A 23,610-nucleotide genomic window follows, 5' to 3' on the forward strand; every position below is an offset into this window, starting at 1 on the left:
GCGCCGACACGACATATTTATACCCGCCAACACAAAACTCGACAGTTAAAACAGTCGTGTCGGCGCCCTTTAAACGTCGAGTCTTCGCGCAAAATTTGTCATGTATTTGTGTTTTCGCCCGCCTACACGACATATTTATACCCGCCGTAGCTAGTCTTCAAAATTTACTTATAATATTGTCTCAATTAATACAAAAGGGCATGGCAAGTTAGAAAAGATTGCACATGATACGATCAGTACCTTAGAGGGAGGTAATAATAGATTCAGTAATACATCCTGTAAAATTAGCTAAATATTCAAACCTGTTGGAAGCAAGATCTAACAAAACGTTTATGTATTTTTGTTCGTAACAATAATGCGGCAGCCAAATCGGAAACAAAGCCGTTAATGAAAATTTTACTATGAAGTTTAAATTTAAAGAAAGTATTTACATGTACATATCTTACTATTTCATGTGTTAATAAGTATTTACTGCTAATAGCAGATTTTACAATGAATATTGTAAACGATTAATCCATGACTCCAGTTACCTCCCCTAACGGTCCGTTCGAGCCGTAATATCAAACTGAAATGAAATGAAAGTGATAATTACGCAACGGGTTTAGACTAGTGTTACTTACCACATCTGTTTTCCATTAAAGGAGAAGAAAAACATGAAACATCCCTCCCCCGCCCTTGCATGCTTTAGTTCTAACACCTCTGCATCTTCTTTTGCTATAAGAGACCCTCGGTATTCAAGAATGAAGTCTCCTCGTCTGAAGTTTTTTGTAGCAAACACTCCAAATCCTGACAAAGCATATAGTAAGTTAAATTCTTTTTCGCAGTAATATTGTTGTTGTTGTTGATGATGATGATGTATTTGTTTAATATTTGATTGTTTTTACATGCAGTTAGTGCAAGTGAAAATAAAAAGATTTATCACCTTTGTTCAGAAAAAAAAGATAAATAAACAAATTTACAATGATAGAGCATTATACAATAGGTAAATATGCAAAGAAAAATGATATTATGAATAACGATTAAGAAACGTACAATAAGTAAGCTGAAGAAGATTATGACAAAGAAGTACCTAATCAAGAAGCAATTTTAACAAGAAGAATAAAACACTTTTCCTATTAGACCTTTTCGCTGTAAGTGGAAATCTCCCAATTACGAGGGTTTTTCTCAAGACACTTGAAAATACGTACTTCGAATATAGCAATAATTCTAAAGATTTTCTTTGTCGATTTCTTTTTTATTCTTCTTTTTTTTTTGAGTGGGGTGGGGGCTTAACGACATCGTTGGCTTTGATGATGGAAAAAGAACCCAGGTGCCCCTCCTTGCATTATATCATCAGTGACGGGCACCCGGATAGAACCAACGATCTTCCGTAATACAAAAGGGCATGGCAGGTTAGAAAAGATTGCACATGATACGATCAGTACCTTACTTCCGTGGATGACTTGGTCATAGGAAGAATTTAATGCCACAATTGAGGCTCGAACCCACATCGGTGAGAGACAAATGTTAAAAGTCAGCAACCTTTACCACTCGACCACGGAGCCCCCTCTAATTCTAAGGAATAATTCAGTCACTAAACATGCAAAGTCAAGATGTCTGGAACATACGAACAATACGATTAACAAGGACTTCTTATAAATAAGAAAGGAGGTATTCCCACATGATGTTGATAATGTAAAAGAAGCTGGACTGTGAAGTTAGCCGGCTTTTTCGCATGGAAAATTCCACGCCCTGAGTGAGGCTCGAAACAAAATCGGTAATGCCAGATTAGAAACATGCGGGTAACATAAATATTGCACGAGAAGGAATAAGGTTGTAAGATATTCTGACTGAATTGAGCCGATTAGGCACACAAGAAGAAATAAGGTGCCAGATTAGAAACATGTGGGCAATATGATTATTGCACGAGAAAGATGACGGTTGTAAGATATTTTGCTTTAACTAAAGCCAATGACAACAGGACTGTCTGTCTGTCTGTCTTTAAAAATGAATATGTAGGATGTGGAACAGCCTGGGTACTTGAAGTTATTAAGAGCGAAGTGAACGTATTCTTTTTGATTATAGGATATTCTTTAAGCCATATTATAACATCATTTGTATTTCAAACTGATCTTGGCTTGGGGTGGGCAGCAGCAGAACATGTCAGATACTATATAGTATTTATTGAGAGCGGTGATAGTCCTATGAGCATGACGAGACTTTTCATGCATTTTTTTTCGGCGTGTCGTATTAAGCACGATTTTATGACGCCGCCTAAATAATGTACCAATCGGATTGCTTGGTAAGGTATTCTCGGTAATTTCAGCCATAATGAGAGATTTTGTATGAGTGGCGCTGACCGGAGGAAAGGCTAAAACTGCTTCACTCTGAGTCATGTGTGACACTGAGTGAAATGACAACGCGTTCGTCATCTATAACCTCTATAAGTATAGCACCATCGGGTTGTATGCGTACCACTTGAACAAATATTCATCTGCTCATCCGGACATATTTCTGTTTTGTTAAGTTTTCTTATTAAGTTGTTTCTGTTTTGCTAAGTTTCCTTTCCTTAAGTTTTGTTTTTACAAAAAAGGTTATTTGCTTTATACAGTCATTAAATCTTCCCCTGCAATACAGAAACAATTTCTAACCAGTGCAACCTGCAACAAAATGTCCGATGCTGTTAAATTTTAGACTTTAAATATTTCAAATTATTTTTTCCGGTGAAAACAGTACTGTTCATCTATTCTGAATAATAGACAAATTGGATAATAAGCTGAAGTAGGGTAAGGGTTCATGTTGCTTCCAACAATTCCAGAAATAAAGTATAGAACGTATTTCAATATTGTTTGGTTACTGTTACCATCTTTTAAGTACCAAATGCTCATAGTGAGCTTTTGTGATTGTTTGGTGTCAGTTGTGTGTCTCTCCACAATTTCTAAATACAGTCTTCTTCAGAACAACTGTCCTCATTTATACAAAACTCCACAGAGGCCCCTTTCAACATTGCCAAAAGATTTAAAATACAGGTTTCTGCCCATATATAACTTATGCTTCAGTTACATCACGCCGACCATGTTTTCTTAAAGATATTTCTTGTTATAACTCAGACGGCACATTTTGTATATATTAAGCTGGAGCCGGAATACATATTCATTTACTTTTTTGAGATGTTTGTCGTTGATTTTCTAATGGCCATCGCTTTTTTGATAAAAGCATAAATAGTTCGATGGCTCAGTCACCTTTGAAATATTGTTGTGACTATAAATTTTAATAATCATCTACACTAGATGACAAATTACGAAGCGACAAGCAGATGAAGGAGAGGCCAATGTTATTCAATTATTGTCTTGAGATAATCCCTCAGTTCTGTCCGAATTACATAATATATGAACTTAAAAAGCTGATATACATTTACGCCGAAAAAGGTCTATTGTGATTGCTGACCTTTGTAGTCTGAAATATACTTGAGGCTAAATCTCTCTGGCGGGTCCATCCCTCTCTCCACCCACGACAGGGCCTCTTCCTTTGGTGTTTTCCTCTATAAAGTAAATAATTACAACAGAATTATTTGATACAATATCCATGAAAATTTTTTAATGAAATACAACTCAGTGAAGAACAACGCCATTGGTTCTGATTGATAAGAAATCAATTCGTATTTCAGATGCTAGTATCAATGTAAACAGAAATATGAATATGTAAAGCGCTCGAGATCAGATGTTTGCTCTGAATATGTGTTGAGCGCTCGAGATAACATGCCTGTATCAAGCACTCGAATTCAGAAATCGAGCGCTTTAGTGCATGATATATTATTCCGATTGCACCGCATATATGGTCAGAGACCAAAAATTAAAAAGTACAGGGAACTTACTGGGAATGAAGTAAGAGTATAACTAGAAATAATGTAATGTTTGTCCGTTCTGATTGGTTTGTCATACATACAAACCCAAGCAGAGATTTCGTTAGAAAAAAGAAAACAACATATTTTACTGTATCTACAATATTTCAATATACATTTTACCAAATTTGGTATATTTATATTGAAATAAAGTTTCATTAACTTAATTTCTTCCGCCATAACCACGATGTAAACATGGAGTCGTCTAATTCATACAAAAATTACTTTTTAAGAAGTGTTTTTATTCACATGTTTCAACATTCGTCCGATATATTGGTCGGACTAAGATAATTCTTTAAAAAGTGTGATTGGATATACGTGCTGCAGAAGGCCGCACACGCTATAATGTTATTAGGGAAGTCTATGTGAAAACAATTGGTGTTCTCCAACCATCTATTTGCGCGAGCGAGCGACATTTTATTCGATGTAGGTCATTGCAGACTTGGAGCGGTCTTCTGCGCATGCCCGAAAGTGATTATCAATTGTAGCGCACGGCAAAAATGTGCATATTTTTGCATGTCCGCACGCATTTAGTGTATAATATGCATAATATACTGACTAAAGGTTAGGGTTAGCATCACCATGGTTACAAAATATATACATTTAAGATATTTTTCGTTCAATTTAGTTAATCCGGTATATACCGGAGTCTGTAATTTATACCGGCGCTCCAAGTCTGCATTGAGTCACAGTCCATTTTATTTCGCTTGCTCTCGAGCGCTCAACATTTTATCTCCATCGCACGAGATCTTATTCCGATTGCATAACATGTGATCCCTACTCCTAAGGCCCTGCATTTATGAAATATGTCTTCTTCCAAATTTTACTTACTTACTTATATATTTGTGTATTTTCCTATCCCGTTAAAACAGCTGTTTTTATGTTATTTTACTTCATATCAAATTATTTTGCAGTTCTGTATATCACTAAGGTTTAGTGTAATTGACTTTTTAGTTCAGAAACTGCTATCAGTGCATTTATTCTGTTAAAATGTTAAATGTAAGATATAATTTTGTACTTGACGCACAAATATAAAAAATATATATAAGGACTGAAACGAACGGATAATTGCATTTACGTACCTTTGGTAGTGACTTTAAACTTTCCTTGAGCTGAAAACAAATTAAAATCGTAAACAGATTAAAAATCTCTTTACATTTTATAGGGATATGATGTGTATATTCTATATTTCTACCCAAACATTTGTGTAAACGTCAGTTGTATCAAATAGTAAAGAAATAAATGTGTGAAGTTGGATGTGAGTTATGCGTTCAATTTAACAGATTTTGGATATTTAGAAAGAAGTTCGGCATTTGCCAGAATGGAGTTGGACATTTCATAAGGAGTTATCTGTCGGCAGAAGGGAGTCGGGTATTTGGAAAGGAGTTAGATTTTTGTCAAAAATAAATTAAATATTCAGAATTAGCTGGACATTTGTCAGAAATGAAATTCGTCAAAATGGAGTTGGGCATTCAGAAAAGAATTGGAAATTCGTCAGAAATAAGATGTTATAATGTTTATTAACGCTTTCTATCGGTAAATACATTTCTTCCGGGAAAAATCAGGTTTTTTTCCCACTGACACTTAATTAGGTCAAAATTGTCCGAGTTTATTTTGTTTCCAACTAAGATCGGCTTGAAGTTGGCAGTACATCGGTAGTAGCATTTATATGGACAGTTAACTGCTCTTACCGTCAGCAGTTACAGCAGTTAATCAAGCTGTATTTATTACGTTAGATGATGAGAATGACATAAGCTATTTCTTTTGTAAATGTCCTATAAAGTACTGCCAGCAGTCAAACTGTGTTACTAAAATCAGTTTAGATGTGTAATAGGCCGTCAAACCTATCCTTCTCTCCTAAACATTCGTCCGTATCGTTTATAGACCACTCAAGCGTTCTTAATTTATTTCTATATCAAGTATCGTGTGCGTTCAGTTGTTTTTATTACATTTATTGGTGTTGGATTGCGCACGTGCAAAGTTCAAGGATAATCTTTTTTGTTACAAAATTACTCAAGGGTCGTTTCTTTTTCCACAAGTTTTCTCGGATTGGCGGCCACTCAGTCCGATCCAAAAGTCAAGGTGTGGGGCGGAGTTGGGGCTGCCCAAACTGAAAAATGTTTAAATTTTCAAAAACGGCCTCGGACCATGTTCGAGACCCGCTCATGAGTAAACAAGAGTTTTTCCAGGTTAGCCGCTATGCTATTTGGAGCGGCGAAATAAAAGTTAGATTGCACAATTATCTCGTTTCATGTCTGTTTTTGTTTAAAACATGAATGATCATACACAAAAACTATAAAAAACAAAAAAAAACAAAAGGAAGTCCAGCGGGACAGAAGGCGCAAAACAATAAATTCGATCGAAAACTATATTTATTGTTGTCCGATTTTCACGAAGCTCTTGTTGCCAAATGTTCCCCTTCTGCGAACTTCTACACGCTTTACCGGCTTCTAATCCACCGGCTTTCGTCTTGTCAGTGTGCCACACCAGTTAGTTAAATGTTGTCATACGATTCCTTTACACTTCTTAAATGTGAAATAACCCTTACTTTACAAATTCTGGGACATTTTAGCTGTACAGGGCAGATTCAGAAATTTGGTATGTGGAATGGGTATTTAAAAGTTTATTTAGCGACTACATTGCTCTGTTTCCTGCGTAGGCATAAGAAAGAAGCGATCTGAAATATTATAATTATACTAGATCTACAGGAGCTAAGGTAGTTTTAATGTCATATTATTTGTATGTGATGTGAATTTTGAACCTCATTAATATATGTAATAATTAGAACTTCGTTATTTTGATGTCTGTAAAGTGATATAATAATTGTTAATTCTTTAGAAAATTTAAACAGCTGATACAAGTAAAATTTTGTCAGTTGTAAAACAAACTTCTGCTAGCTTTGTATGAATCGATGAGTCACCTTGGCGCTGGAAATTCAAATTATAGAAGGGTTCCATGCTTGTTGATTGATACTCAGGAATATTACTGCCATTTTGTGAAAACACGAGATGGATGGATCCCCATTACATTACTATTTTGTAGTTCGGTAGGGACTTTTAAATTGAGAAATGCAATAAAAGTGGACACTCTTCCTGCAACGGAATCATTGCTGGCTGTTCAAAAAGTGCAAAATTGATGATTTTGACATGTTATTTATAATGGATTGTGTAAAATTTTCCTTTTGATAACTTTCTGTATTTCTGTATGAGAGTCCTAATCTTGTCATTGATTAAAGGCACCAAATATGCACACAATTTATAAAATGACCACTCTGATTCTGCTCATTAGGGGAGTGCAATATTACGACTCGCTACATGTAATCCTGGCCGTGCCCAAAATTTTCGAATCTAACGGTAAAAAAAAAAAAAAATACAATTTACGCAGCGCAAGCTTTTGTGCTGAATGTTTTTTTTTTTTTTTTTTTTTTTTTTGTTTTGTTTTGTTTTGTTTTTTGTTTTTTTCCCAAATATTATCAAATAAAAACTATTTCCTTTCCCTAAATATGTCTTGTAGCAGTTATTTTCAACTTTGATTATGGGCCGAAATGAGACGATATAGGCTACCGGCCAAACTGACTTGACACGGCGGAAATATGCCTATACCTGGTTCCCTGAATAACATGCTGTTCGTTATTAACAACATACTAACTGGAAACAAATCGTCTTTTCAGTATAATTATCTAAAATTGAAATTATGCTTAGACGGCCCGGAAATCACCCGATTTTTGCACACTATCAATTTCATAGGAATATCGGCGCTGTGTTATTTAGTTACGGACGGTGCCAGAGAAGAAAGAGGAGCATATATTTGCTAGTGAAACGAGCAGAACATTTCCATTACATATTAATATCGCACCCCTTAATTTATTTCAATAATTATTGATGCTATGCAACCCCTCCCCATGTATCCGCAAGTGTAGGTTATGACTTTTTTTTATCTTTGCGCGGTCAATATTAATATCAGCCGTGCCATGAGAAAACCGACATAGTGGGTTTGCGACCAGCATGGATCCAGACCAGCCTGCGCATCCGCGTAGTCTGGTCTGGATCCATGCTGTTCGTTTTCAAAGTCTATTGCAGTTAGAGAAACTGTTAGCGAACAGCATGAATCCTGACCAGACTGCGCGGATGCGCAGGCTGGTCTGGATCCATGCTGGTCACAAACCAACTATGTTAGTTTTCACATGGCACGGCTCAAAACTTTAGATTCGAAGGTGTTTTCAACAGATGGAATGCGCCACAATAATATCTGATTGTATGAACACCCAAAGAATTCAAGGAATCTCGTAGGCCAACACAATTACAATTTACAAGTGGTTGGCTAGTAGGTTGGCAACACCACCGTTATTCCTTATGACCTAATTGAGGCATCTATGTAACGGTCTAAATCCAGAACCTAGTCTGAGTCAGCGGATTTTACACATAGCCGAACCTGGTGACAAATTCCATTGTGTGATGTCAATTATGACGTCACATTTTTCACGCGGTGAATTTAAAAATAAAACTGCAAGAAGACTTTTAAAAATAGAATCTACACAATTCGCATAAATTTGAGTGCGTTAGTTGCTATTGTTTTAAAAAATTCTTATAATGTGGTTCCTTCCAAAGGAAAATTATTAAAATGACCTCTGTCCCAACCCCACCCACTCTCTTAACGAACTCTGAATAGATATAGAATCAAGAAAAAAAGCATAGGCTTAAGGTTAAGATTTAAAAGGCTTCCTCGGAAATTAATGTAGAACCGTAGATTCTATTTCTACAAAATTCATGCGGATCTTTGTTGTGGTATTTTATCATTTTACCATTCTTTTGCCGTACGATAGGGCAGCCATGATGATACTGTACAGATCACAGCGGTTACCGACAGAGGCCGCTTTGTATAATATTGTTGTAATCTTCAAAGGTGGCCACACCCTTTTAGAATTACAGATTGTAGAGGAGAGTGGAAAATTAATGAAATAATGAGTTATTAATCAATGAACACAAATATACATAGGTCGGCTTGTTAAACAGATCTTTTTATAGGCCTACTCCGAAAATGATGAAATAAATGCATAAATAAATAACCTATTTAGTGGGACATAGATCTAGTCTATGGGAACATTTACATGACAGACAGATTATATCCTGAAATATAAAAAACGTGATTGGGTTTTGACTTCTAGTTTGATGTGTTTACATGTAAGGGGTGGGGGGTTCTCTTTTTTTTTCTTCTTTTTTTGTGGGGGGATAAGAGAGAGGGAGAGAGAGAGAAAGAGAAAGAGAAAGAGAGAGAAGTTGACCTGATGGTTTTTAGCGTAGTACTTTATTTACTAGACTATTATTCATTTTAACATTATAATTATAACATGAAATTAAATGTTGGGACAAAAAGATTGTTTAAGCGGTAGATTTGGAAAGTTTTACGTGTTCTGTATAATTTTACTTCCCATGTCGTAGGTGAGAATAAGAATTTTGAACTGACGTAGGGAAAAGGGATTTAAAATTACTAAGACAACACATTCTTTACTAGTTTCGACCTTTATCTCTTCGTCAGAAATAACAACGTACAATATAAACGACGTCGCGTTCGTTTGGACGCGAACGTCAACATGACAAAATGCGCAAATATAGAATATATTTGTATTAATGTACATATAGATACAGATCATAATGATACGGCGGGTATTTATCGAAAACATATTTCTTCAATATGAAGTAGAGAATAGATAAAACCCAACATATCTGCATGACAAAATATGAGGTATACATGTGAAGCATAAGCGGGAAATAACAATATTTAGATCTACTTATAAATATATAAATAGTAAAATAACATTAATTTAAAAGCTAATCACACATATATAATTACAGAAACAATAAAAAAATAAAAACTTAAAAAAAATACGATTTAAGGTGAAGAATGTGTAATTGACGTAGGGGAGACCAGTGCATATCGGAACAGATACAGTTTTATGTATTTGTTTGAAACTGAGTATTTTAAAATATGTATTTGCTTCAAGAAAATCGACTTATTTCAAATATTGCGCGAATGGGTAGCAAGACATGCTGGTTCAAAGTGACAAGGTGTCATGTACAAATGTGCCCCGTTGTTCCAGCAAATTTGAACACGTGCAGGGGTAAAATGGAACAAACTTAAAAAACGGTTTGAGATAGTACGAATCCCTTGTCGAGCGTGATAATAATTTTCACCCTGCTTACAAAAACATTATCTATAAATGGCGTTGAATATGGTCTCCATAAAAGTTACTCATTTCTACACCATTTAGTAATGCCCTTGACCCAAGCTATAATGTCTACATAACAAGAGGGCTATGATGGCCCTTTACATCGCTCACCGGAGTTGATCTGGCCTACTGACCTAGTTTTTGACCCGCACATGACCAAGAGTTGAACTTGACCTAAATATCATCAAGACAAACATTCTGACTGAATTTCATAAAAATTTGGTTACAACTGTGGCCTTTAAAGTGTTCACAAGTTTTTCCTTTCATTTGACAGGAGACCTAGTTTTTGACCCCACATGATCCAGATTCGAACTTGACCTACAGATTATCAAAACAAACATTCTGACTAATTTAAATTCTCATGAGTTTCAAATTGTGGTCTCAGAAGTATTGAAACGATTTTCCTTTGATCTGGCCTAGTGACCTAGTTTTTGACCCAACATGACCCAGATTCAAACTTGACAAAAATCATGAAGCAAAACTTTCTGACTAAGTTTCATAAATATTGGGTCATAACTGTGGCCTGTAGAGTGTTCACAAGCTTTTCCTTTGATGTGACCAGGTGACCTAGTTTTTAATCCAACATGACCCGCTTTCGAACTTGACCTAGAGATAATCAAGACTAACATTCTGACATTTCATAAAGATTGGGTCACAAATGTGGTCTTCAAAGTGTTCAGAAGCTTTTTCACTGATCTGATTTACTGACCTAGTTTTTGACCCTACATGACCCAGTTTCAAACTTGACCTAAAGATCATCAAGACAAATGTTCTGACCAAGATTCATAAAGATTAAGTGAAAAATGTGGTCTCTAGAGTGTTCACAAGCTTTTCCTTTGATCTGATCTACTGACCTAGTTTTGACCCCATATAACCCAGTTCTGAACTTGACCTAGAGATCATCAAGACTTAACATTCTGACCAAGTTTCATAAATAGTTGGTCAAAATGTGGTCTGTAGAGTGTTCACAAGCTTTTCCTTTGATCTGACCTACTGACCTAGTTTTTGACTCCGCATGACCCAGTTTCGAACTTGGCCTAGATATCATCAAGACTAACATTCTGACCAAGTTTCATAAAGATTAGGTCACAAAGTGTTCACAAGCTTTTCCTTTGATCTGACCTACTGAGCTAGTTTTTGACCCCACATGACCTAGTTTTGAACTTGACCTAGAGATCATCAAGACAAACATTCTGACCAAGTTTCATAAAGACTGGGTCAAAATGTGGTCTCTAGTGTTTACAAGCTTTTCTTTGATCTGATCTACTGACCTAGTTTTTGACCCCACATGAACCAGATTTGACCTATAGATCATCAAGACTAACATTCTGAACAAGTTTCATAAAGATTGGGTAACAAATGTGATTTCTAGTGTTCACAAGTCTTTCCTTTGATCTGACCTACTGAACTAGTTTTTGACCCCATATAACCCAGTTTCGAACTTGACCTAGAGATCAAAGACAAACATTCTGACCAAGTTTCATAAAGATTGGGTCACAAATGTGGCCTCTAGAGTGTTCACAAGGCAAATGTTGACGCACGACTGACACCGGACAAGGACCAGTCACAACAGCTCACCTTGAGCACTTTGTGCTCTGGTGAGCTAAAAATGTGGCCCCTAGGGCGATGCAATATGGTGCAATATTTGACTTTAAAGGATAATTTGAACACTCTTGGTAGTGGACAACAAGGTGATGCTACATATCAAATAAAGCCCTAGGACATGAAGACTTTTGAAGTTTTGTCTTTCGGTTGATAGGGCAACCACAGTTCTGTATGAAATTGAAACGAAAGACCATCCAAGGAACATTCTTGTGAAGTTTCATCAAAATTGACCTAGTGGTTTATGAGATGTTGCTTAATAGCAAACTGTTGAAGGACACTCACTGACCACAACAATTCACCCTTGAGCACTAATTAAGAAGTAAGGATTAAATAAAGATATATCATTTTATTGTATTTCTACATTTCGTCTTCAAGATAGATATTTAGGTATTTAAGTTTGTAATGAAAGTGCCTTTCGCTGGTCTGGAATGTGCAACGACTTTTACAAATTTTTACAGATAAAAAAACTTTTTTGTTAAAATTTTGAGCCGTTTTTTTTCTTCTCATGAATATGTACTTTGATTCAAAGTATGTTTGAAAGTGTATGCAAAAATGAAAAATGTTTTAGTCTTAGCATTTTTTCACAAAGGTCAGCAAAGACTTAAAAAACAACACATTTAAATGTTTTAAACTTCTTATATCAAATAAAATATAAAGGAGTGGAACTTTCTCTTCTTTTTAATCCACCTTTGTATGACCGAAACAGTGTTTATACCACTTCACCACCTATTTTGAATTTTTTATATACAAGTAAAAATTATATAGGTTAGTCTAAAAAGAAACAGCATGTTTCTTAAACTCTGTAATTCTCACTCAAGTTATTCATCTGAAATACCTAAGTATAATATTAATACTCTTTTGCTATATTCTAATAAAATGTTCGAAAATATATTTCTTAAAATAGGCTATGGTTTCCGTTTGACAAAACCGACAGGGATTAGGAAAGCGACATGAAAGTAAAGCAATTCAGTATTTCAGCTTTTAGTAATATGTTGTTTCATTTAAGAAATGATTTATAGCAAGAGTGTTTTAACACTGTTAATGCACGATGGGCAGTTATAAGTTGGGCATAATAATTCCACGTGGGCACAGCCCGACTGAAGTTATTTGTTTGACATATTACTGCCCGAATGTAGGTCGCTCACCTGTGTAACATACCATTAAAGGAATGAATGTCATTTTTTTTGTTTTACACACTTGACACTTACACACTTGTACAGATATCTCAATAACAGGCTTCTGGCGGGCCGTTATCGGATATGTGTCCTTTGGTTTCGGATTTTACAAGTGTGTAAAACAAAAAAATAAGACATTTATTACTTTTGTTTCTTTTTATAGTCATTGTTTTCAAATTATTTCAAATCTCTGTACTGGAAGTATAAATAAAAGTGAAAAAGTAGTCCAACATCGGGAGCAGCACAAAAGTAATGATCTGCTATCCTCCAAGTTTCTTGCACATCAAATGAACAAGAGTGTTAACAAGCTTATCCTTTCAATTAACCGGGTAACCTAGTTTTTGGCCCCATGCTACCTAGTTTCAAACTTGGCCTAGGGATCATACAGATAAATTTTCTTACCAGTTTTCATGCAGATAGGATCATAAATGTGGCCTCTAGGTTGTTAACAAGCTTTTTCTTTAATTTGACCTAATCACCTAGTTTTTGACTTGTTATAACTCTGAACCCTTAATGGGATCTGGCAAGTTTTCGAAAAAAAAATATTATCCCAATACCAGTTGTGTGCAAGTTTTATTCAAATTGATAGCAAAATGTGGTCTCTATTGAGTTCACAAAAAAAAGAGAGCAAATTTTAGCCCTTTAAGGAGCCATTTCTCTGGAACCCACAACGGGATCTTTATACAGCTACAAGTGGTGCGCAAGTTTGATTAAAATTAAATACAAAATGAGGTCTCAATCCTGTTAACAAAGAAATTGTGGATGCACGGATGACAGACAAGGGCAATCGCAAAGCCAATCCTGTCATGTGACAGATGAACTAAAATCAGACAGGCTAAATATGTTGATGCCGGCGACTGATCATCCCCCTATACTTAATAGCTCACCTTAAGAAAAGACCAAGTGAGCTTAGAAGTTATTGACACTGCAATAAGACAATGTGCACAGCCAGACCAGGATTCGAACCTGGAACCTCCCCAAACCACAATCTCAATTTTGGGTTGCTCTGCCAATTGAGCTATCCAGCCAGTGGAATTGTCAACATGCAAACAATAACAGCCCTTCCTTATGATTAAATAACTTTTAAATAACTTCTTTTAAGGTTCGTCTTTAGCTAACAAGCTAATGGAATCATTTTTAGTCAAATCATGCTGGTGAGTGCGCCATCAAGTGTACTGATAAAATCTTTTTCATTATTTTTTTTAGCGCAAATACAAGTTCAGGACATAGCAACCAATTTGAAATTATAGTGATGAAACTATATCGAAGATGTTAAAACAATGAAAATTGTGCTATGTTACATGTCTTCCTACTGATGATTTCACATGTAAAAATATATTTTCTTTGTATGAAAGGTCCAGTAGTGCTATGTTTAATGTCTGACTATTGATGATTTTATACATAAAAATATTTTCTCCTCCGTACCAGTGGACTAGTAATGCGATGTTACATGTCTGCCTACTGATGATTTTATATATAAAAATATATTATCTCTGTACCAGTGGTCCAGTAATGCGATGTTACATGTCTGCCTACTGATGATTTTATACATAAAAATATATTATCTCTGTACCAGTGGTCCAGTAATGCGATGTTACATGTCTGCCTACTGATGATTTTATACATAAAAACATATTATCTCTGTACCAGTGGTCCAGTAATGCGATGTTACATGTCTGCCTACTGATGATTTTATACATAAAAATATATTCTCTCTGAATCAGTGGTCCAGTAATGTTATGTTACATGTCTGCCTACTGATGATTTTATGTAGTAACAACAAAGGGAAGTAAATCCTTACAAGTAGTTTGTTTGTTTGTTTTGGGTTTAATGCCGTTTTTCAACAGTATTTCAGTCATGTAACGGCGGGCAGTTAACCTAATCAGTATTCCTGGATTCTGTACCAGTACAAACCTGTTCTCCGCAAGTAACTGCCAACTTCCCCACATTAATCAGAGGTGGAGGACTAATAATTTCAGACACAATGTCGTTTATCAAATAGTCACGGAGAACATACGCCCCGCCCGAGGATCGAACTCGCTACCCCGAGATCTGTAGACCAACGCTCTTACCTACTGAGCTAAGCGGGCGGGTCCTTACAAGTAGAGATAGGTCAAAATACACCTCAAAATTGGATGTAACATGCATGTTGTACTTCAGAAAAGTGGTCTTAATTTTTCCCTATGACCAGTAATGGAAAAGTTACAATATAACCTATTAATAGTAACAGCAAAGGGAAGTAATTCTAGATTTCTGTGAATGACACTCCATCTCAAGATGGTGAACAATTGTGCCAAGTTACATCAAAATCTCTATGCATGAAAAAGAAATGCTCTGGACAATGTCATCCTTGTATCTGACCTTTGACCTCTAAGTGTGACCTTGACCTTAGACCTAAGGACCTAGTTCATGTGCATGACACTCCGTCTCATGGTAGTGAACATTTGTGCCAAGTTACATCAAAATCCCTCCATGCATGAAAAAGAAATTCTCCTGACAAAGTTGTCATTCTTGTATCCTTTGACCTCTAAGTGTGACCTTGACCTTAGACCTAGAGACCGGATTCTTGCGGATGACAGTCCGTCACCATTTTGCCAAGTTACATCAAAATCCTCCAAGCATGAAGAAGAAATGTTCCAGACAATGTCATTATTGAATATGAACTTTGATCTCTAAGTGTGACCTTGACCTTTGAGATAAAACCTGGGGTTTGTGCATGACACTACGCCTTACTGAGGTTTAAATTCATGCCAAATATAAACAAGATTGCTTCATGCATGTCAAAGTTATGGTCCGGACAAACAAATCCAGACGCATGGATGCACTCACATACAGCGAACAACCATTTGGACAACTATGTCTTCGCTTCCGCAAGGGGGCTCGACAAAAAGCAATTCATATATGACCTACGACCTTGAACTCGACCTTCATCCGGAACATGTGCACGTCGTCTTGGTGTGGTGAACATTTTTGCCAAGTTTCTTTGAAATCCTTCCAGCAGTTCAAAAGTTAGAGCAGACATGAAACACACTTATATGACCTTTGACCCCTAAGTGTGACCTTGACCTTGAAGCCAGTCATCCGGAACATGCGCTCTGCATGTCGTCTCGGTGTGGTGAACATTTGTATCAAGTTTCTTTGAAATCCTTCAAGGGGTTCAAGAGCTACAGAGCGGACACGAAATTGTTAATGGACGAACGGTTAGACGGACTCGAGGGATATAACATAATACGTCCCTTCAAGCGTATAGAAGTCAAATATTTCAGATGAATCAAGAATGTTCATTTCCAACTTGAACAGACTTCAATATAGATCTGGTGGGCAAACAAGTTTGATGAGAAAGCTACAATCTTCAAAGGCATAAAACAAGAAAACTTGAATGAATGTTCTAAATTTGAATTTTTGTTCAATATCTTCAACATTATCTTGGCATTCTCTTAAACCTTTGTGTTATTATTAGTTGATTCCTATACTGAAATGAAATGCAAATGTTGTGCCTTTTAACCATCTTTCAAAAAATACTTTTTTTGTAAATATAACCCATAAATTACACAAATTGACAAGTGAATGAAATATTACTATGCAATACAAAGTCTCCTAAATGTCTAATTTTGGACCTCCAATAAAATGACATCATTAATACCAGACGGTTAATATCTCTAGGCACCTTTTCCAGTTTTTTGAAAAAGTGTAAACTGAAGTTAAAAATCAAGATTTTATGTTTTTCCCCATAGACTTAATTACACTGTAAAATGACGCGACGTCCATTTCAAGATGGCGGCGTCCATACAAGCGCCATTTAGGGGTTTGCTCACAGTTAGCGACGTCAGGTATATTTATTGTTGAATAACAGACATGGAAAATTAAAACAAATTCTGTCCAAAACTTGTAGTATTTTCTTGTATGGAAGACCCCGAATTAACATTTTACTTCAAGTTAAAGTTATTTCCGTTTCAGGTTTTCAGCTTTTTTTTCTGAAAATGTGTACTAAAAGTGTAAGAAATCCAACAGAGTAAGTAAATATACAATTCAGGACCTCAGATATGATGATTTATGCTCAATATAGCATTAAGGAAACCAATATGCAAGTCTAGTGTGTGAAAATCTGCCTGTTTTCCTTCAAAATCAATTAAAATATGCCAATTTCAGGCCTAATCTGTCCAATTTTCAAGCCCTTGAACTGATTTTTCTTGCACAGATTATGGTTACACATATTTCACTATTCAGACTGTGTGTACTGTGTAAATTCAAGTAACCAAAAGAGCAATTTTATGTAAACAAGAATAGAAAAAAATACATATCTGACTTTAGGTCAAATTTCCTCAATCGCAGCTCAAATTTCTAAAAAATAAAAAAATATCACATCGCGGCATTTGTAATACCCCATTTTGTTTTCCGCATACCGGTTTCAAACAAAGAACTTATAAAAATGCATTTCATGCATGAAAACCTGCAAAATTAGAAAAAATCCAGAAATATGTAAACTGAAAGTAGGATTTTTCACAAGTTTCAAGTGCATGTATACTTTTTACCCAAACTGAAGCAACTTCAGCAAATGTAATGATTAATCTAAATATTTACCAGATTTCTATGCCTACCAGCCATTCACTGTCAAAATTTCAGCCATGTAGATTGAAAAATAATAAAAATATTGACAATTTACTTTCTGACATTTTCCACTATATCAGGCCTAAGACCACAGTTGTTTTCACTATATGTTCTATATAGGCACCGGACACTATAGCAATTTTGCATGCATTCCAACCCCTATAAAAATACCTGAACTCAACAGAACTATTCAAGAGAAAAAATTCCAGCCACAGTAAACATTGGGCTGACCGGCTCTTTTTTTCTACCATTTTGAACCAAATCACATGCGTATGAAGAATACTCTCTAGATGGCCGCAAACAGGCAAAACAGGCCCTATCAAAAAGTCATGTTATGCATATTCTGACATTTTCATTCTGTCAAATTGTACATGTACCTACTATTTCATATCTCCTCTATTAAATCATGCCATTTATTGCAGGTCTTTCACTCAAAAATTCACCAATATTCACCATCAAACAGAGGTAACCACTTCCGTATTGTGGTCAACCAAGAGCAAATAACTGTGGTCTTGTGCCAAAGGCTGTTAATAACACTGTGGGGAATCACATGATCAAAATAATCTCTAAACCAAAGTTATATTTTGAAGAACATGAATAAATTTCCGGTCATGATAAGATATGAAATTTAAACATAGCCTATCATATGACTAATGAAAATTGTTAAATTATCATGGAGTTGACAATAATGATAGATATCCTGTAATTACAAACACTAAGGAAAATAAGAAGTATCAGTTTCTTGAAGTGTTCCAGACAACCAGAAGGTGATTGTGATTGTGACTGAAATCTATGTATGTTGGTGTATGATAGGATTTACAGCAAAAGATTCTTCAATATTATTCATAAAATTTATTTTGGTTTAGAGATTACTTTGATCATGTGATTCCCTGCAGAGAATAAAAACAAGAGGGTCAATGACCCTAAAGGGCTCTGGTGTGTACAAGGCTTAAAATGTGTTTGTGTTAGTACAGAGTTAGGTTTATTCCATGTTAGCCTATATCATATAAATGTCATACACACTTCTGAACCCAGGGAAATAATTTGAACAACAAGAAATGCGGCAATGCCACGAAACCAGGTTTTCAACACTTTTCATAAGAATAAAAAAGTATACTGAATCACAGTGCACCACTTTAAAGCACAACCCTAACCCTAACCCTATTTTTAGTAACAATGACCTTGAACACTTTTCATAAGAATAAAAAGGTATACTGAATCACAGTGCACCACTTTAAAGCACAACCCTAACCCTAGCCTAACCCTAACCCTATTTTTAGTAACAATGACCTTGACCTTGATCCCAGAAACCCCAAAATCAATGCCAAGCTACAACTTTATGTAAGTTTTCTATACACCAAGTTTCATCATGATAGCTCATTCCTAAGTTAAGTTATTGACTGGAAACCCTTTTTCTATTTTAAGTAACAGTGACCTTGACCTTGACCCCAGAAACCCCAAAATCCATCCCAGCCTTTGTCTTGATATAAGCTACATACATACCAAGTTTTATTCAAATATCTTTACCGAAACAAAAGTTATTGACCGGAAACACCAGTTTGACGCCGCCATCCGCCCGCCCAACGACATACCCCAATCTAATAACTCAGGTTTTCGTTGAAAACCTGGTTAATTATGGAACACAAATCTGATATAATGCCCCAAATATCAAGGTTCTAACTATTATTGATTCAGAGAAGAAAAGTGACCACAGACTCTGGCAGCCATGTTCTTTGACGAATCAGAAAAATTTGAACAATCATGGTAGAGGGTCCCACAAGAACAATTTGTTTAAAATTATTTTAAAACCAGGCCAGCAATTTCACACAAAAAAAGATTTTTAAAGTTTCCACTATGTACATACAGGAAAAAATGACCACGTCCTCTGGTGGACATATTTGTAAGATTATCCTAAAATCAGGGCAGCAGTTTCACACAAGATTTTTAAAGTTTCAACCATATATACATACAGTGAAAAGTGACCTTGCTGCCATGTTTTTTGACAAAAAAAATAATTTCAACAACCATGGTAGAGGGTCAAACAAGGACCATTTGTGTAAAATTATTCTAAAATCTGAGAAGCAGTTTCATACAATATTTTTTAAAGTTTCCACTATATACATTTAGGGAAAATTGATCACCCCTTCTGGTGGTCATGTTTTTTGATGAATCAGTATAATTTGAACACTCTTGGTAGAGGGTCTCATAAGGATCATTTGTTCAAAATTATTTTAAAATCAGACAAGCAATTTCATATAAGAAGAATTTTTAAGTTTCCTCTAAATACAAATAGAGGAAAGTGACCAAGCCCTCTGGCGACAATGATTTTTGACAAATCGGTATAATTTGAACAATCTTGGTAGACGGTAGCATAAGGACCATTTGTGTGAAATTATTTCAAAATCGGACCATCGGTTTAGGAGATGTTTGAATTTTTTTCTTTTTTTAGCTCTGGCAGCCCCTATGTGCAACCAAGTGGAACCATTTGAACAACTTTGGTAGAGGACCACCCAAGGAACGTCATGGCCAAGTTTCATCAAAATACATTCAGTGGTTTTGGAGAAGATGTCGTTTAAACAGAAATGTTGATGGACTACGGACACATTGTGATCACAATACCTCACTATGAGCACTTTCTGCACAGGCGAGCTAAACAAAAATTGCATGCATGCCACGTGTATGCTGACAGAATATGCTTTCCCTACAGAAATTCAGCAAGACATGCCCATTGTGTGCAGCACAATGACTTTAGTACTTTTTTCTGTCTTTTTGGAAAAAATCCACTATTTAAAAACAGCACTTTTCACTGTTCTTTTCATATTAGCATTCATTCATTGCACTCTAGGTTGGCCTTAACTGTTCTTCACAGTTAAAAGTTACAGTAAGTCTATCCTCTCTTTTAAGATGGAATGTGGTGTAAAGATGAGAAAGGGTCTGTTACGCACTGGCAATATTTTCCTCTGTTGTTGTTTTGCACACATCCTGGGCTACAATAATGCAGACTTGTGTTTCTCCTTGTTGAAGACTACCGTATTATGAACAGCTATTGAAGGGAAACTGTAACCGAAGGTAATATAAGTGGGTAGTTGGTAAATATTGGTCAATGTAGTAGCCAGCACTGGAAGATCAAACCTTCAGCAAGAAGACATTATGAAATTTCTGTAACCGAGTAAAGAAATTCCACAGCGCTCCTTTGACCGTTAGCAGGACAGAGGGTTTCCATTTACTGACATGCTTGTTTTACCAGTTTTAACAATCCCTGTCACTTGTTGAGCAATTTCAGTTATAGGCATTTTAGGAAAAATGCAGCTCTGCAGCAGCAATCTGGACTGTATGTGGAACAAGGCCACCACAATTTGTCCACAAACTGAAACAGAACAATTCAGTATTTATACACTATGTGTACTGTTAGGTCCTAGTAATAAAGACACATTTATGACTGTCTGGAAATTCATATTTTTACTGAATACAAACATATTAACTAAATAAAAAGATTAGGCAAGGGTAAAAGAACTGACTTAGCTGAAACATTGGATAGCTTCAATTTCAAGAAGCTGATGTTAATAGATAATGGAGTGTAGTGTTGTACATAATCATATCTAAAACACTGTCAGGTCATTACATGTACTTTTTAAGCTTTGTTTTAGATACAACTGATTTTTTTTTTTACTGAAATGGAATGCTGATATTACATTAATGACAGTACAAGTAACTGTTACAACTTACTTACCAAGTCAAACACTACAACCCTTGGGTCTCCCAATTACTGGCCTATTGGTTTAGAACTTCCTCTTAGTATGACCTCTGTCAGCATCGCCCAATTTATGGCCAACTCCTATAGTACAATGAAATCCATTGAAATAAAAACATACAATTTTAAAACTGGCAGCAACAAATTATAGTCAGGCCAGCATTTTTTAATATTCTGGATTACAGAAGCGCCAACCCTATTTTTATAGAAAAAAATAATAATTAAAAATAGAAGTAATTTTTAGTACTTTTATTTTATTTTACCCACTGACCGTCCATAATTGTTGCTGCCAAAAATAAAAGTTTAACTGTATGGTAGAGGTTTCTGATCAGGATCAGAAGAAGCTTGGGTCAACATTTTTTCTACAATGTAGACTTTGATTAAACTCAAAATGATAGAATATCCTTACAAAATTTAGCAAATAAACAAGTCGGCGCCCACCATTGAGCCATTTTTTAATGTTTCAAATTTCAAGACTAGCTCAAGGTCAAAATCAAGGTCAAAGTTTATTTTGGTACACAATACTGTGCATGTGGTCTAAATTTGAAAGCTGTAGCTTGAACTATGCATGTGCTTCAAATTTGAAGGCTGCAGCTTGATAAATGTGAAAGTAGGTACTAGGTAAAAATCAAAGTCAAATTTCAATTCAGAACACGAAACTATAGATGCAAGTGATCCAAATTTGAAGCATGTAGCTTCTGAAATGTGAAAGTACGTCACTAGGGCAAAATCAAGGTCAAATTTCATTTTAGAACACAAAACTATGTATGTGGTCCAAATTTGAAGCCTGCATCTTCAAAAATCTGAAAGTAGGTCACTGGGTCAATGTCAGGGTCAAAGTTTGTTTTGGTACACAAACCTATGCATGTGGCGCAAATTTGAAGGCTGTAGCTACAAAAATGTGAAAGTAGGTCACAAGATCAAGGTCAACTCATGTCAAGTTTTATCTTGCCATTCATACTGTACATGTGGTCCAAATTTGAATGTTGAAGGTTACGGACCAGAAGATTTTTAAAGATTTTCCCTATATAACTCTACATGAAACATTGTGAACCCCGGGGCGGGCCATATTTGACCCTAAGGGGATAATTTGAACAAACTTTGTAGAGAACCACTAGATGATGCTACATTACAAATATCAAAGCCCTCGGCTTTCTGGTTTGGACAAAAAGATTTTCGAAGTTTTTCCCTGTATAAGTCTATCTAAACCATGTGACCACCTGGGCGTGGTCATATTTGACCCCAGGGGAAAAGTTTGAACAATCTTAATAAAGGACAACTAGATGATGTCACACACAAAATATCAAAGCCCTAGGCCCTGTGGATTTGGACAAGAAGTGTTTCCAAGTTTTTCCCTATATAAATCTATGTAAATTATAAAAATAAACAAAGGGCCATAACTCACTCGAAAATTGTTGAACCAGTCCGATTTTCAGGGGGACACAACTACGATACCAATACATCATTCTGAAAAAAGTTTGGTCAAAATCCCCCCAGCAGTTTCTGAGGAGATGCGATAACAAGAAATTGTTAATGGACGGACAGATGGAAGGACGACCACGGATGCAGAGTGATTTGAATAGCCCAGTCCCCACCATCTGATGATGATGATGGTGGGCTAAAAAAGCACAACATATAAATTTTACTGCACATAATATCAAATTCATACTTTTATGTGTATGCATAAACATACATGTACACTGGTATTAATGCCTGGTTGTTACTTAACACCTTTTAGGCATAAAAGGTGTTGTTTTTTTTGCCAGAAATACCTCAGCATCTGCACTGGACTCATTTTGATTTACCACAAATTTAACATACAGACGAAACCACATCTGTAAGTCTAGTAATACTATTCACGTGTTTACTTCTGCCAGAAACAGCATTGTAAGAATGTGACTTAAATTCATCGTCTGCAATAGGGCTGTGCATTGAATGGAAAAAATCGATACCATATGTATTGTAATAAAGAAGGATCAATACACGATATGTATTAACGATTCAATATAACATCTAGCAGGACATATAACTTCAAAGCTACAACATAACAGGTCCAAAATAATTGTTTGTTTCGGGTAACACGACCGTGAGAAACTGAAAATGTCAAGTTGTGTGGGCTCCTATACAATTTGAACTCATTTAAATTGATATTTAGAAATGTAAGGCCACACCAAATTGATGTCTTGTTCTTTGGATTTTTTTTCAAAAATATTTGGGGCGAGTGAGCTAAAACAAAATATAATTGTTTTTTTCAAATCATTTATTGAAGCGAGCAAAGAGCGAAGAAATAAAAAAAAAACAAGTGGGCTATGAAGGCCCTGTATCGCTCACCTGACCTATTGACCTAAAGATCATCAACATTCTG

The 23,610-nt window shown here is 35.7% G+C and overlaps 1 protein-coding gene and 1 long non-coding RNA gene across 2 annotated transcripts in view; both read right to left on the reverse strand.

Moving 5' to 3' along the window:
- Positions 1 to 8,711, reverse strand: part of LOC123565665 (uncharacterized) — a 39,654-nt gene extending 30,943 nt beyond the window's left edge. The window contains exons 1-4 of the mRNA XM_053533523.1: positions 8,682 to 8,711; positions 4,963 to 4,992; positions 3,427 to 3,520; positions 621 to 786 (exon numbers count right to left, since the gene is read on the reverse strand). Of these exons, the coding sequence (XP_053389498.1) occupies positions 621 to 786; positions 3,427 to 3,520; positions 4,963 to 4,992; positions 8,682 to 8,711 (320 nt within the window). The remainder of the gene's footprint in view (positions 1 to 620; positions 787 to 3,426; positions 3,521 to 4,962; positions 4,993 to 8,681) is intronic.
- Positions 8,712 to 14,020: 5,309 nt separating this feature from the next.
- LOC123526390 (uncharacterized) lies at positions 14,021 to 23,035 on the reverse strand. Its single transcript, XR_008366834.1, has 2 exons — positions 21,225 to 23,035; positions 14,021 to 20,861 (listed from the first exon to the last, which is right to left on the reverse strand). It is a non-coding gene; the product is annotated as an uncharacterized LOC123526390 (long non-coding RNA).
- Between the last annotated feature and the right edge of the window lie 575 nt (positions 23,036 to 23,610).

This window comes from Mercenaria mercenaria, chromosome 1, assembly GCF_021730395.1.
Source record: "Mercenaria mercenaria strain notata chromosome 1, MADL_Memer_1, whole genome shotgun sequence".
Classification (NCBI taxonomy): Eukaryota; Metazoa; Mollusca; class Bivalvia; order Venerida; family Veneridae; genus Mercenaria; species Mercenaria mercenaria.